The 13,394-nt window shown below is 41.4% G+C and overlaps 2 protein-coding genes and 1 pseudogene across 2 annotated transcripts in view; all 3 read left to right on the forward strand.

Moving 5' to 3' along the window:
- Positions 1-13,394, forward strand: part of LOC120426050 (uncharacterized) — a 178,616-nt gene that overhangs the window by 21,814 nt on the left and 143,408 nt on the right. The gene's annotated exons all lie outside the window — the stretch shown is intronic.
- LOC120426074 (uncharacterized) lies at positions 5,561-9,088 on the forward strand. The gene is made up of 2 exons (XM_039590784.2): positions 5,561-6,350; positions 6,422-9,088. The coding sequence occupies exon 2, from the start codon at positions 6,494-6,496 to the stop codon at positions 8,282-8,284; it is 1,791 nt and encodes a 596-aa protein (XP_039446718.1). The 5' UTR covers positions 5,561-6,350; positions 6,422-6,493; the 3' UTR covers positions 8,285-9,088.
- LOC120426076 (tetratricopeptide repeat protein 7B-like) lies at positions 9,194-13,348 on the forward strand (annotated as a pseudogene).

The raw sequence follows: 13,394 nt of genomic DNA on the forward strand, positions 1-13,394 counted from the left end.
CAACTACATTAACCTACATTCAACTACATTTTTCTAAATATAACCATTTTCAACTAATTTAAGCTCAATTTAACTTATTTAATTTAATTTTACTTTTTTTCTTATATTTACTGAATTTTACTTGATTTTACTTTATTTTACTTGATTTCACTTTATTTTACTTGATTTTACTTAATTTTACTTAATTTTACTTAATTTTACTTAATTTTACTTAATTTTACTAAATTTTACTAAATTTTACTAAATTTTACTTAATTTTACTTTATTTTACTTTATTTTACTTAATTCTACTTAATTTTAATTAATTTTACTGAATTTAACTTAATTTTACTTAATTTTACTCAATTTTACTTAATTTTACTTAATTTTACTTAATTTTACTAAATTTTACTAAATTTTACTAAATTTTACTTAATTTTACTTAATTTTATTTAATTTTACTTAATTTTACTAAATTTTACCTAATTTTACTTAATTTTACTTAATTTTACTTAATTTTACTTAATTTTACTTAATTTTACTTAATTTTACTTAATTTTACTTTATTTTACTTAATTTTACTTAATTTTACTTAATTTTACTTAATTTTACTTAATTTTACTTAATTTTACTTAATTTTACTTAATTTTACTTAATTTAACTAAATTTTACTTAATTTTACTTAATTTTACTTAATTTTACTTAATTTTACCCAATTTTACCCAATTTTACTTAATTTTACTTAATTTTACTTTATTTTACTTAATTTTACTTAATTTTACTTAATTTTACTTAATTTTACTTTAATTTATTAATTTCACTTAATTTTTTTTATTTTACAAAATTTAGCTTATCACAACTTAATTTAACCAAATTTGGGCGAATTCAACTAAATTAAACTTAATTTTTCTTAATTTTACTTAATTTAATTAATTTTACTTAATTTTAGTTAATTTTACTTAATTTTACATAATTTTGCTTAAATTTACTTTATTTTGCTTAATTTTACTTAATTTTGCTTAATTTTACTTAATTTTGCTTAATTTTATTTATTTTACTAAATTTAACTTAACACTACTTAATTTAACTAAATTTGGGCAAATTCAACTAAATTACACTAAAAGTAACTATTTTCAACTAAATTTATCTGAATTCAACTAAATTTGCTTAATTTAACTAATTTTTATAAACTCTTCTTAATTTAACTAATATTAACTAATTTAATAAAACTTGAAATGATTAAACTTAATTTCACTATTTTATGATGTGCTTAAAAGGCGTTAGGTGCCCTATTTGTTCGGATTTGTCAAACATCGGCCAATCTATGTCTAGACATTCTGTACCAGCCGCCCCTCCAGGTGGACAGATGTCCATACAAAAAAGTAGAGTGTGGACAATCGCCAGTCTCACCTTTCCCCTGCCAAAGTGTTCACGTGGTTTAGGGATGCCCCCACTTTATATTAAGTACATGTTTTTACCTACGCATCCTCCAAACAGTAACGAGAGGCTCAACTTCTAACCACTTTCCCTCAACACAAAGATCTTCTCACCTTATCAACTGAAGCATTCCTTCAGGTGCCGATCCGCAGAAAATCTTCCTGGCTTTTAATTTATTCACTCACACAACACATTCTATCGCCTTTTGCACTTGCACTTGCACTTGCACTTGCACTCAAACAACACACATAACTAATCATCAAAAAAAACTTCGCGAACTGAGCGGCTCAAACAGGATCGAACACGACACAGGACGTTGCTTTGTTTTGTTCTCGAACTGATGATCTGTCAAAAATCCATGCTGCCGGTTCCAGCTAGTTTTTTCGGTAATTGTACGCAAAATTGTGCTGAAACACCATTATTTTTGGTAAAATCTCTTCTGTCATTTTGGTTTGGGCTGTCAGTTTTGGAAAGCGAATCAGCAATCAGGGTTAGCTATTTCACCATTCCCAGATTGGTAAATTTAGCTGAAATTTTAGCTGATTCATTAGCATTAGCATTAGCATTAGCATTTGGAGGACGCCCCACCACCGGAAGGCTCCACAACGCTTATCCCACTGTTTGGTGTGGTTGTGTTAGACCCTCATCCGGAACAATAATCCAACACGGGAGATACCATGTCTTCATCTTTTGATGAGTGTGTAATACAGCCCAGGGCATAAGGGGGTCCATGCCGGGTCCAAGCTATCCTCGGGGAAATGACGGAATGTTAGTAAACACCTATCTAAAGTGCGCAGGGACCCCTACGTCACCTTAGTGGTATAGATGTTTGTAGGGAGGTTTTGGACTCAATGTTAGTAGGAGAGGTAGAACCCTAGGATACACCCCGAAAGGTATTGCGGGCGAATCAAGTAGAGTTAGTTTTTTAATTATTAAACATATACTTGTGACTGTAAAGTGTAAAAGATGCATGATTTATATTTTTTTTATATTTAAAGCCACGGCCGATAAAACGCGACGAAGCCGTGCATGATTAAATTGACTGTAATATTACTGAACTAACCTTTCTTTCATGTAAAAGCAATGCTGATTAAACACAGTTTTAACGTGTTTGCTGTTAAACTCAAGCTACCGACTGTAAGAGTAAAGAGAAGTTTATATTTTCCTTTAAACTATTGAGTGTTTAAGCGAAATTCGAGATTATAAATGATTTAACGCATAATTGGAATCTTGATTTTAAACTCTTACAGCGATGCGGGGAGAACATTAATTATTTATTTGTTTTATTTAAATGTAGTAGTTAGAAGTTAATTTAAAACGACCGATTTGAAAAGCATAATTAGTTAATTTTTAATTTTTTTGTGTAATGGGATTAATCAGCATATTTGATATTTTTAAATAAATACAATAACAATGGAAAGTCCTAACTAAGTTTTTAGCTCCATCATCTGTGAGATTCGTCTAGTTTAAAATGCAACAGTTGAGAAAATGTCTATCTAGGTATTAAAATATTGTTGATTTAGAATCGATTCAGTCTTAGACAGCCGGCTGTGGAAAGACTGAATCACTGTTGAAACTTGTGTGAAAATTATTTTGGTTTGTCTCCTTTCAATTTAAAAATTCGCGTTAAGTCAGGCAAATTTCTGCCATTTGATACCAAACTGAATTAATAAAATAAACAAACAAACTATGTTGCGTCAAGAATAACCAATCAGCAAAAAATAAAAATAAAACGCTAAGTTAATGTTTTGTTCCTATTGCGAATCGAAATTATCGTGATTGTGTTAAATTAAATAGTGCGTTGTTTCAATTAAATAAATGTTCAAGAAAAAAAAAACTAAACACGATATAAACTTTCACAGTTTTTAATAAAGATAAATGCTCCGTTCTGGCATCCCTGCATAAAAACACACCAACACCGACAAAAAAGCTCAGCAGCATATAGAGCGTTCTTTTATTACGTAACGCAAAAAATAGTTGTATGGAGCGTAACACTGCCTCCGACCCCCCACTATTCCCCAACTGCGTTACGTAATATAAGAACACTCCCATAATCTTCTCTCTTTCTACTGTGTGCTCAACATGGAGCGAACTCACCGCGCACTCCAACAGCAAGCAGCACCAACACACCGCGCTGTTTGTGGTGATGACGATGATGATGACGACGAAGCACACAGCAGCAGCAATGGCACCTCTCTCTCTCCCTCCAAACCTTCACGCAAACTCCGGCCGCGTGGCCACACGGGCACGCACACGTACAGGTCATCCGCGACCAAAGCCCTGATCTGAGGTACAACACACAGAAGCGCAAAGTCGTCGCTCACTCTCTCGCTCTCCTGCCCTCCACGCTCACACACTAAGCCAACCGGCTTTGCTTGTGCCGAAAATCATCGACCAACCGCGTTCACACACACTGAAAACTGCGGCTCTTTTGCCTGTCAACACCAACACTATTGCGCGACGCCGATCAAACAGCACCAACGGAACCGAAAAATCCGGATTTTTACGGCGGAGGCCACCCTGAATCGATTGATCTCCCGGCTTCCCGTGAGAAACAGAACCGACCAAGCTAAAACACTCATCAAAACACCGAAAAATCCCTTCAAAACATACAAAACAAAACGGACGCGGGGGACACCGAACCGAACGCGGCGAACGCTCACACACTCCACCCAAAATAATCTTCTCCTTTTCATTATTTCTAAAATAATTAAATCTCCTGCCACTTGTCTGTGACTCCCCGCTATCACCAACACACACAAACATTCTTCCTTTGCCGAACTGTCAAGGGACCATCCACAAACCACGTGGACACTTTTTTTGGAAATCTCAACCCGCCCCCCCCCCATCGTGGACAATTTCCATACAAATAAAATCTTTTTTGTATGGAGCGTGGACAATCGCCAAACCCCCCCCCCCCCCCCCTAAGGTGTCCACGTGGTTTATGGATGGTCCCCAAGCGCTCCAATCAAAGGGCAGAACCCCATTCCGGAAGCGAGCAAGCTTATCAAAAAACACTAAAATCAACGAATTCTGACAAAATTTCACTTAAACTGCATGCTTCCACGTAATATTATCACTTAAGTCACATTTCCCCCTGGAACCAATTTTAAAAGGCCACGAAAAACACCGATATTTTAACGAAACTGCGGACGCGAGGCAAACGTGACCGATCACGTCGCCAGTGCAACCAGAACTCTCACACGACATCGATTTGGTGCAGGTGAAGAAAAAAAGCACATCCTAGCAGGCACCGTTCGTCTTTTCGACACGATTTCAATCAGGAACCAGCTGAAATTTTAGCTGATTCAACCGAAAAAATCACTGTTTCACCAATTTGAAGCCAGCTAATTTGAATTGTTAAATTTTAGATGGAACTCCTTTCCGTGTATCTTTTGTATTATACTTGAAGTTGTGCCTCAAATGATATCATTACATTATATCGAACTTGAAATGATGTATTCTTAAGTAATTTCCGAAGAATTTCACGCAAAATTAACTTATGACTCATGCCCCTAGCTATCAACATTTCTTCACCGTTCAAAGCCAGAACCCATAGTTAGAAGCATTCAAGTTGGATCATTTTTCAGTGCGCTATCGCGCCGAGGGAAAGCAAATCGAAGAAATTGAAAAATCAACAGCCCAGCTACTTGAGACTCGTCCAAGTGGGCAAATATGAGCCGTGGCAGCGCTCCGTTTTTTATCAGTAGACAGAGAGGCTTTGAAAATGTAAACTCTTTTTTTGTTGCCAGAGTTCAGTTCGAAGTGTCTGTTTGCATTTCCTCCTATTAATTTATAAAACTGTTGAGATGGATAGATAGGTCGGCGGGGAGGTAGAGTTTGGTGGCGCGTCCGATATCAATTTCTTCGATAAATAACCGTTTCACAGCCATCGTCCGAGGCGTCACGTAATGTTTGCATTTTTGCCTAGGCGTTGTGGACTCTGGCGGGAGAGGTGTGGAACTGCTGCTGCTGCCCCGATACTGTCAATTGATAGTGGCCGATATAAATTAAGCATAAAACTGTCGCCTTATGTAATCCAAACACACTGACTGGTTGGCCCCGGCCGGCAAACAGGGTTCCAGTTGGATCCGGCCAGCTTGCGGTGACGGCGACATCTAGATTAACCATGGTGGCTACTTGAAAGAACTCGCAACTTCTCGATTACGGACTTCAGATGTGTGAACCTGCAAGAAGTTTAAGTAAACTCTTCTATAACGGACTTCAAAGTCGAGGTACCTCTTGATGTTTCTTGTAGGGATCCCAAAAAGTTGGAGTTCTCCGGTAAGTACGTGTTTGATTTTTCAAAAATGGTGTTCAAAACTGCAGGTAAGTACGAAATTCTGTCACCTCTGTCAAAACTGTCAATCACCTCGTTGTCCATGCATTGCATTCTGTCAGCCCAATTCAATGCAAGCAACCCTTGTAGACGACACCCTGTCGACTACAACCCTGAAGTGGGTGCGGCGGCGTCAGCAGCCCTACTAAAGACGTTTCTTCCCGAAGAGACGCCACTTCAGTCGGTACTCGAAGCACTCGAACGCCGCGCTTCCTGGAACGGGTCGAGAGTGACAATTTTTATTTGCATTTTGCGCCACCAGATGGCCGTTCCGCCAGCGGTTTCTGCGGCTACGATTGGGCCATTTGGGCCCCGGGTGTTGAGGTGTAAATGGATATCGGCAGCACGGTGATCGGTTACCGGGGCCCGGACGACTTGTTGCCAGGTTTTATGGTTATATGGGCGCGAAGGTTTTATTTCGCGACGACACGACTTAATTTAGTTGTTTTGGAGGGTAATATGCAGTCACATGAGGGGAACTGGAGTTTGGTCTCGATGGCTTCGGGGGTTACTTTGAAAATGCTGTTAGGAAATTACGTTTTATCAAGCACCTAGCAGTGAACAGACATTTTGGTTTGCTTCATGTGTACGCTAGGTTGGAAACTTTTTGCAGGCCTGCCTATCATCGAATATTGCTAATAAATCTTTCTTTCCTTCTCATTACAGGTAAGAATTGGATGGACGTAATCTGGAAAATTCTAGATAAGTATTAATCAAATAAATTGTTTTGCATGTCAAATGACAGAAATCAATCCCCAGATCAGTTCCACTGCAACCATGGAGCTACTCACTACAGTTCCGTTGATTCTGCTGACCATTCAGCAAATCTTGGCCACCAGCAGCACGGATGCGCAGGATTACGTTTTGCGAGCTATCGAGTACCTGGTCAGTGTAAAACCGGGAGTGTTCAGCTGTGTTTTCTACGATGTCACACAGCGTTCTTTTGACAACGATTTTAATGTTATTTTGGAATCACCTAGATTGGGTAACGTCGTGAAATATGTGATTAATGGAACTTACCACGAAGGTTTGGCGAAATTAGAACCCGAGCCGTCATTGTTGATTTTACATCCTGGAAACGATTCTGATCATTTTGAGGCCAATATGAAACATGTACAAGACTTTCTAAGGTTGTTTAAACCAACAACCAAAGTACTAGTTCTTATAGATAGCTACAACGAAGTGCTTGTTGGCAAAATATATTTTGCAATTCACACTGTTAAGTACACTTATTCGGCTTACGTTGAACGTCTCGGGATGCTCGCATACTTCTGTAATGGAGTAAATTGTTGGAGATGGCCCAGGGTTCCCCAGCCGATGTACCTGTTCAGTTATGGACGCCGTTGGATACAAGGACGAAATATTTCATACATTGGAGAAGAATACTTTTGCTTTGCTTGGAATCGACGCTGGCTCAACGAAGTGACTCGATACTTGGGAACGGACTCCGCAGAGCTTCAACACAATTGCAAAGGATTGGGTTCTAAATTTTACGAGTGTCTGCACAACAATACCGAAGTCCGTTATGATATTATATTCAACACTGCTTGGATCGTACCGCATGATATCAAAAATTACCTTGTTCTCTGCACTAGCCGTCCCATATTTATGAGACTCCTTGTACCCAAAGACAGACCGTTAAACGCAGTAGAACTCATGCTAATGCCATTTTCAGGGCCGGCTTGGTGCCTCATTCTGGCGATTCTACTATTGATCGAAATTGTTAAACATCTCTTCCCCAAACACTTTACAAACGATCCATTCCTTCTTGCAGTGTGTGGCTTTGAACGACATGACCTTCATCGCGCTGGCCGTTGGGAAAAGACCGTTTTCCTTGCCCTGATCATTTTGATGTTCTTCATGACCAACGCGTTCGAGACTAAAATTGTATCCCTGATGACCAGCAAACCGTCGATTCAACGGATCAAAACGCTGACAGATCTCTTCCAGTCTGATGTCAAATTTCGCTACGACCTGGAAAATAGTCCCCACTTACAGGATTTCTTATTCTTTGGTGAATTGATAATCCATGGCGAAACTCCAGATCTGAGTGAAACTGTTCCTGGTATTGGGACAATGTGCTTTAGTGAGTGGTGTGAGCTGCTGGAAGAAATATCATTCGATTTCGAACGGATGCAACCTTTTTACGTGCTGCTGGATTACGAAACTCTCGAATATCCCGAATGTTACGCGACGGACTATCGGTTCATTTTTGCTGAGACATTCCGTACCATGCACAGCACATTGACTGAAGCTGGACTCTTCATATTGTGGAAACGACAATGGAGGGCCGAGTTGCGTTCCAACTATATCGGACGAAGGCCCAGAGAAGACGCTCGCAAAAATTCATATCTTAGCTTTGACGATATGCAACCGGCTTGGATTGCACTAAGGGTTGGGATGGGCATTAGTTTGTTTGCATTTTTGGGTGAATACTCGACAAGGTGGTCACTCAAAAACATTCGAAAATGTCTACAAAAGTACAAGCGTAAATGGTCTAGATTGGAAGTTGGAGCAAGAACAAAATAAGGCAAACGTCGGATAAAAAATATTTTTCGGCAGGATCGTACGGTACATGAAGAATTAGGGCGATTCGTCGTAGTTGCATAGAATATAAAAATTGTATGCAATATGTAGGAGAAGCTACCTGCACTGATTCTCCATAAAAACTTCGAAGAAAAACCATTCGGCCCTTTCTAAGTATATTGGACAAATTCAAAGTGGTGGTATAACTATATTGGCAATATAACTCAGTTAAATTAACTGGTCAAAATGACCATATTCAAACAAAATTCTCTCAGACTCTCAAAGCTGTTTGTAAAAACAAATTTGTTGATAAAGTTAAAGTCAAAATACTCAAAAACATAACACAATGATGCCAGATGCACAGGTTTGTCTGTGTTTCACAGATATTTAAGCTTGTGTCAGTCATTTTTGAGTTGCACAGACGTTTTATAAACTTCATTAAATTATTTTTTTTTGTAAAAATATCAACTGCAACTTACAGTCATCCCACATATTCGGAACACCTACAAATTTGGAACACTTTTGTGATAATTGGTCAATAGCACGCCAAATGCAGCTTTTCTCTCGACCCTACTATTTTTAAGGACCTTTATTTGGACATTCTCTTGCTATTTCACTAGTAAAAGTAGTACTTTTTGAACAAAAAAACTTAATTTCAAGACTATTTTATCCAGAGCAGCAAAACACTGCCTCCAAATTGCCTGTTCCATAATTGTGGGATGGTATTGTGCCTCTCACAAAAAAAGTTTTCAGACCATTAATAAAACATAACTAAGCATGAATTTCGTTGGTTTTAGTGCGTGAAGTCATTATTTTGTAAAAAATATGTACTCCTGGAGAGAACCAAAGTTTGTTTACATCCGTAAGAAAAAAGTGTTCCGAATATGTGGATTTCAAGGGTCAAAGTTTTGACAAAGAACTTTGTCCTAAGGTTTCTATACGGGGTGTCAATCCAAAATTTTCGCGAAGCGAAAACGTTACGTGACGAATTCCCCTCTCGGCAAATTTCCCCTCTTTTTGGTGCACGCTGGTTGGATGAACAAACGTTTCCCAATCAGTCAATCGAGAGACGTGAGATTGATGTATCTAAAATCACCCCCACTCCACCTCATAATTTTCGGATCGTCGACGAGCCAACAAAACTCGGCTCGGTCGGTCCCGAAAATTCATTCTATTGCTGGACGTCGACGAGAACACATCAGAAGCAGACGGCCTGGAGGCCCGGTAGCAGATCGCCTGGAGGCAAGGACCAGCCAAGCCGTGGCAGCCGAAATGAGCGGGAGTCTACAATAGGAATTGGCTACCACCTTGAGTGGCCAGTGCTCTTAGAGGTGTGCCGGAAATATTTGGCGAAAAGTGCGAGTTTGGGCAATCTGGGACATGAAATTCTGGCAGAAGTGGCCGAAATTTGACATTCGGCAGTAATGGCCACACTCCGGAGTGGCCGGGGCTCTCGGTGGTGTTCCGATGGGGGGTCATTTCCCGTGCCATGAAAGTTTGGACAATATGGTTAACAAACTTTGGGGTTTTTGATAATCGACATGGAATTTAAAATTTCAGCAGAAATGGCCACAGTCCGGAGTGGCCAAAGCCCCCGGGGGTGTTCCGAAGGGGGGACCTTGGTGGAACCATAAGAGTTTCGACAATATGGGTTTGATACTTTAGGGTTTTTGATACTGTACTAGCAATTGGGCGAAAATAGCCAGTGCCCTCAAGGAGTGGTTAAATTATTTAAAAAGCTCAAGCTTGTAACTTTCGGATCGTCGTCTAGGCCACAGCAGCAGCAGCAAAAGAGAGCGCAGAAGGTGCAGTTTTTCGTAGCAACCCAGCGGACAAAAACGACTAACACTGCATCGCAGGAGAAGAAGCCCACAGGACAAGAAGAAAAGAAACAATGCCAAGCTCACGGTGCACCCGCCTGTCGCCGAAACAAATCTGCCCGCAATTACCTTAACGCATCTTCCCTGCAGGCCATCGGAGAGAAGTCAATGGGGAGAAGCAACGCCTTCGCCAATCCATGTGGAACAGCAAGTCGCCGCAGGGGCACTTCGGAACGTTCCTCTATAAGGTGCTGGAGCAGGTCCACCCGGACACTGGCATTTCACCCAAAGCTATAAAGCGGTCCGAATGGCACACTACACCTCGCGGAAGGCCATGTCCTCCCGGAAGATCCAGACCGCCGGCTGCTGCTCGAAGGGAAGAAGACCGTGACTAAGAATACCACCTCGAATTGATCACCGGTTGCTGCGATTCTTAAAAACCATTTTTCTGACAAACCAAATCTGGATGGGAGTCGACCTATAAAGTCGAAATAAATGGCTTAGTAATTTCCGACTCCCGTCGACTTTTCTTCGCGAACGTTCATAACCAAAACAGAGAAGGTGCACCGAGAAATGTCAAGGGCAACGTTGACGAGTGCGAGGGAGCTTTCTTTTATTGCGTAACGCAAAAACGGTAACTTTTGGAACCAATATTTTTAAAAAATAAATTTTATTGAAACTATTCAACAAATCTAGTGTTGTTTTTGAAAAGGTCCTATAAGCTATTTTGTATCATATGATTATAGGACCCTTTCAAAAATAAACTCTGGAAATCACAAATAATTTAATTTAATTATTTTAACACAGCTTTCGAATTCCCCTTCCCCCAACTGCGTCATGTAATAAAAGAAAGCTCCCCAAGTGTTTTGAAAACAAAGTCTTGTCAGTTTTATGGTCCGAAGCAAGGGAGTGGTTTTACGTGCTCTGATTAAAACGGAAAAGTTCCAGGTGAACGCGGTGGAGACCAAGGCCAGACGTTGCGACAAACGTTGGCCCATTAGCTGGCAGAAGTCTTGCTTCGGGGAGTCACTGGAACGAATTACACGCCGAAATTCGAACCTAAACACCATCCAACCAACATCCGGTGGGACGTGGCTGTGGGAGCCGAGAAGTATGCCGCCCAGCAGCAGTTCATCCCGAGAAATCAGCACGAAGAAACGTTCCTGCTGCTGTTGATAGCGGAAGCACTTGCGGTTAGAATGCGATTCTTTAGCAGAGTTCCGGAGGCAAGAATGCACTCGCTGGGTAACGCGACGGTCATGTACGATCTGGCGACGCAGGTTACGGATCGCTAGGATCAGGTGGGACTGCTGCAGGGAACACTGGAGAAGACGATGAAGTTGGCGTTTGGTCCATGGGTCGCTACCGGCATGCGGTTTCTGCCCTCAAGGAACAGGCCAAGCTAGAACTGCAGAACAGTTTGAGCCGCAAGGTCTGAAGCGATCGCGAGCCACGTCGGAATCGGTCTCCAGCAGGTTGCCGTAGCTTCCAATCTAGTCTCCGAGAAAAATTGCTACACCAAGCTAGCTTTTTAAGCTCTGGAACGCGCCGTAGGGTAAGACCCAAATGACCACCTGTCCGAGAACTACCTAGCATGCCAACACGTGTTCAACTACAACATCTCAGAAAGATCCACTTCACCAGCGCGCTGTCCCTTTGCGCGGATCTTCCGTCCAGTCTGCGCCTGATCTTCCTTACCGCGAACCGATGTCCCAAGCAAGCCCTAACCGTCGCTCAGGACGCAACGTGAAAAGCCATCTCCACGTGAAAGCCCATCTAGAACTCATTCTTAAGACGTTGAAACGGCGCTGGAAACGTTCTAGCAGGTGCTTTCAATCTGACGCGTAGTCTACGAGGTGCAGCTGGCCAACGCCATCTGTGGAATGGAGCACGACCACGAAAAGTACGATGACAAGCGCAGCGTGCTGCAGATTTCTGACGAGGATTTCAGTGAGTATTGGTTGAGTAGCTTTGCAGATTTCATAAATATGATCGTCGTTCCTTTTCCAGCCTCGATCCACGCGGCTTCGCTGGCCGCGACACGTTCAGTTTGCAACCTGGGTCGCAGGAGATCTGGATGATCCAGCTCAAAATCTGGCTGCGGTTGGCTGTCGTGCACATCGCGATCGAACTACAAAATAAAGCCATCAACTGCATTCAGGAGGCGAGCCTGATCAATCTAGTGTCGCAGCAGGTCAAGTACAAGGTAACGTCCACAATTGGGTCAAGTTTCAGTACATCTGTTATAATCACAACTGATTGCCTTGCAGCGCGACCAGATTCACACCTGCCAGCAGCAGTGGACCGAGGCGAAGCAGTGCATCCTGAACGTCGTCTCGGCGATTCCGTATCACACGAATGCGCCCAGTGCCCTGGGCGGATCGATCTCAACTATCCGAAGATTTGGTTCCTGCTCGGTCAGGTCATTGTGGCTTCGGCGGCCACGACGCTGCATTCAACAGGACTCTAATGACCACCAGCCCGCGTCTAACTATAATATTTCCGAAGTCCGGATCCACATCACCAGCACGGAACATCCGATCAGTTTGCCCCACTCCTGACCGCAAACCGACGCCCCAAGGAAAACAGCTGTCGTTCAGTACGCCACCGAAGAGTTCCTCGACAACCTGAACCTTTTTCACGTGAAAAGCAATAGGTGCTGTAGCTGGCCAACGCCGGCAGTGGCATAGAGCGACCAGGAAAAGCACTCCGTTACAGTATTTATTTGTGTAAAAGAAAATGTGAAACTGCTTATGTTACACGTGACCAGTATGACAAAGAACTTTGCAAACAAAATTTACTACAAATATTTCCCCAAATTTTACAAAAACACTGCATTTAAGAAGCAAAATTTGCGTGCTTGTGTGTTGTGTGTGTGTGTGTGTGGGGTGGAGGGATGGTGGGGGAGTATTGTTAATTGATTTCTGCGATGCACACTTTTTCCGTGGCAAAAAAATCGCTTGCAGAAATGGGGGAATGATAAATTGCAGGGTGTAATAAATCGATTGCAGCGAAATCAATGCAATTGAAAATAACTCTTTCGTAATCAATTGGAGCCCTAAAAAGGGCTATTTAATGTTTGCTGTTTAATTTTTTTTTTGAGTCGTTGAACGCTTCCGGTTCCACCTAGCTCGAACACTTCCGTCGACAGGTATTCCTCGATTTAGTTGACTCATCCGACGGGGAACTAAGGTCCAACTCAAGACGACCGTGTCTGCATCTTCATTAAAAAGATCGAATAAAAATCATATCACCACAGAGTTAGCATGAAACCACTGTTTTAGTGTGCAAGA

This window comes from Culex pipiens, chromosome 3 (genome assembly GCF_016801865.2).
Source record: "Culex pipiens pallens isolate TS chromosome 3, TS_CPP_V2, whole genome shotgun sequence".
Taxonomy (NCBI): domain Eukaryota; kingdom Metazoa; phylum Arthropoda; class Insecta; order Diptera; family Culicidae; genus Culex; species Culex pipiens.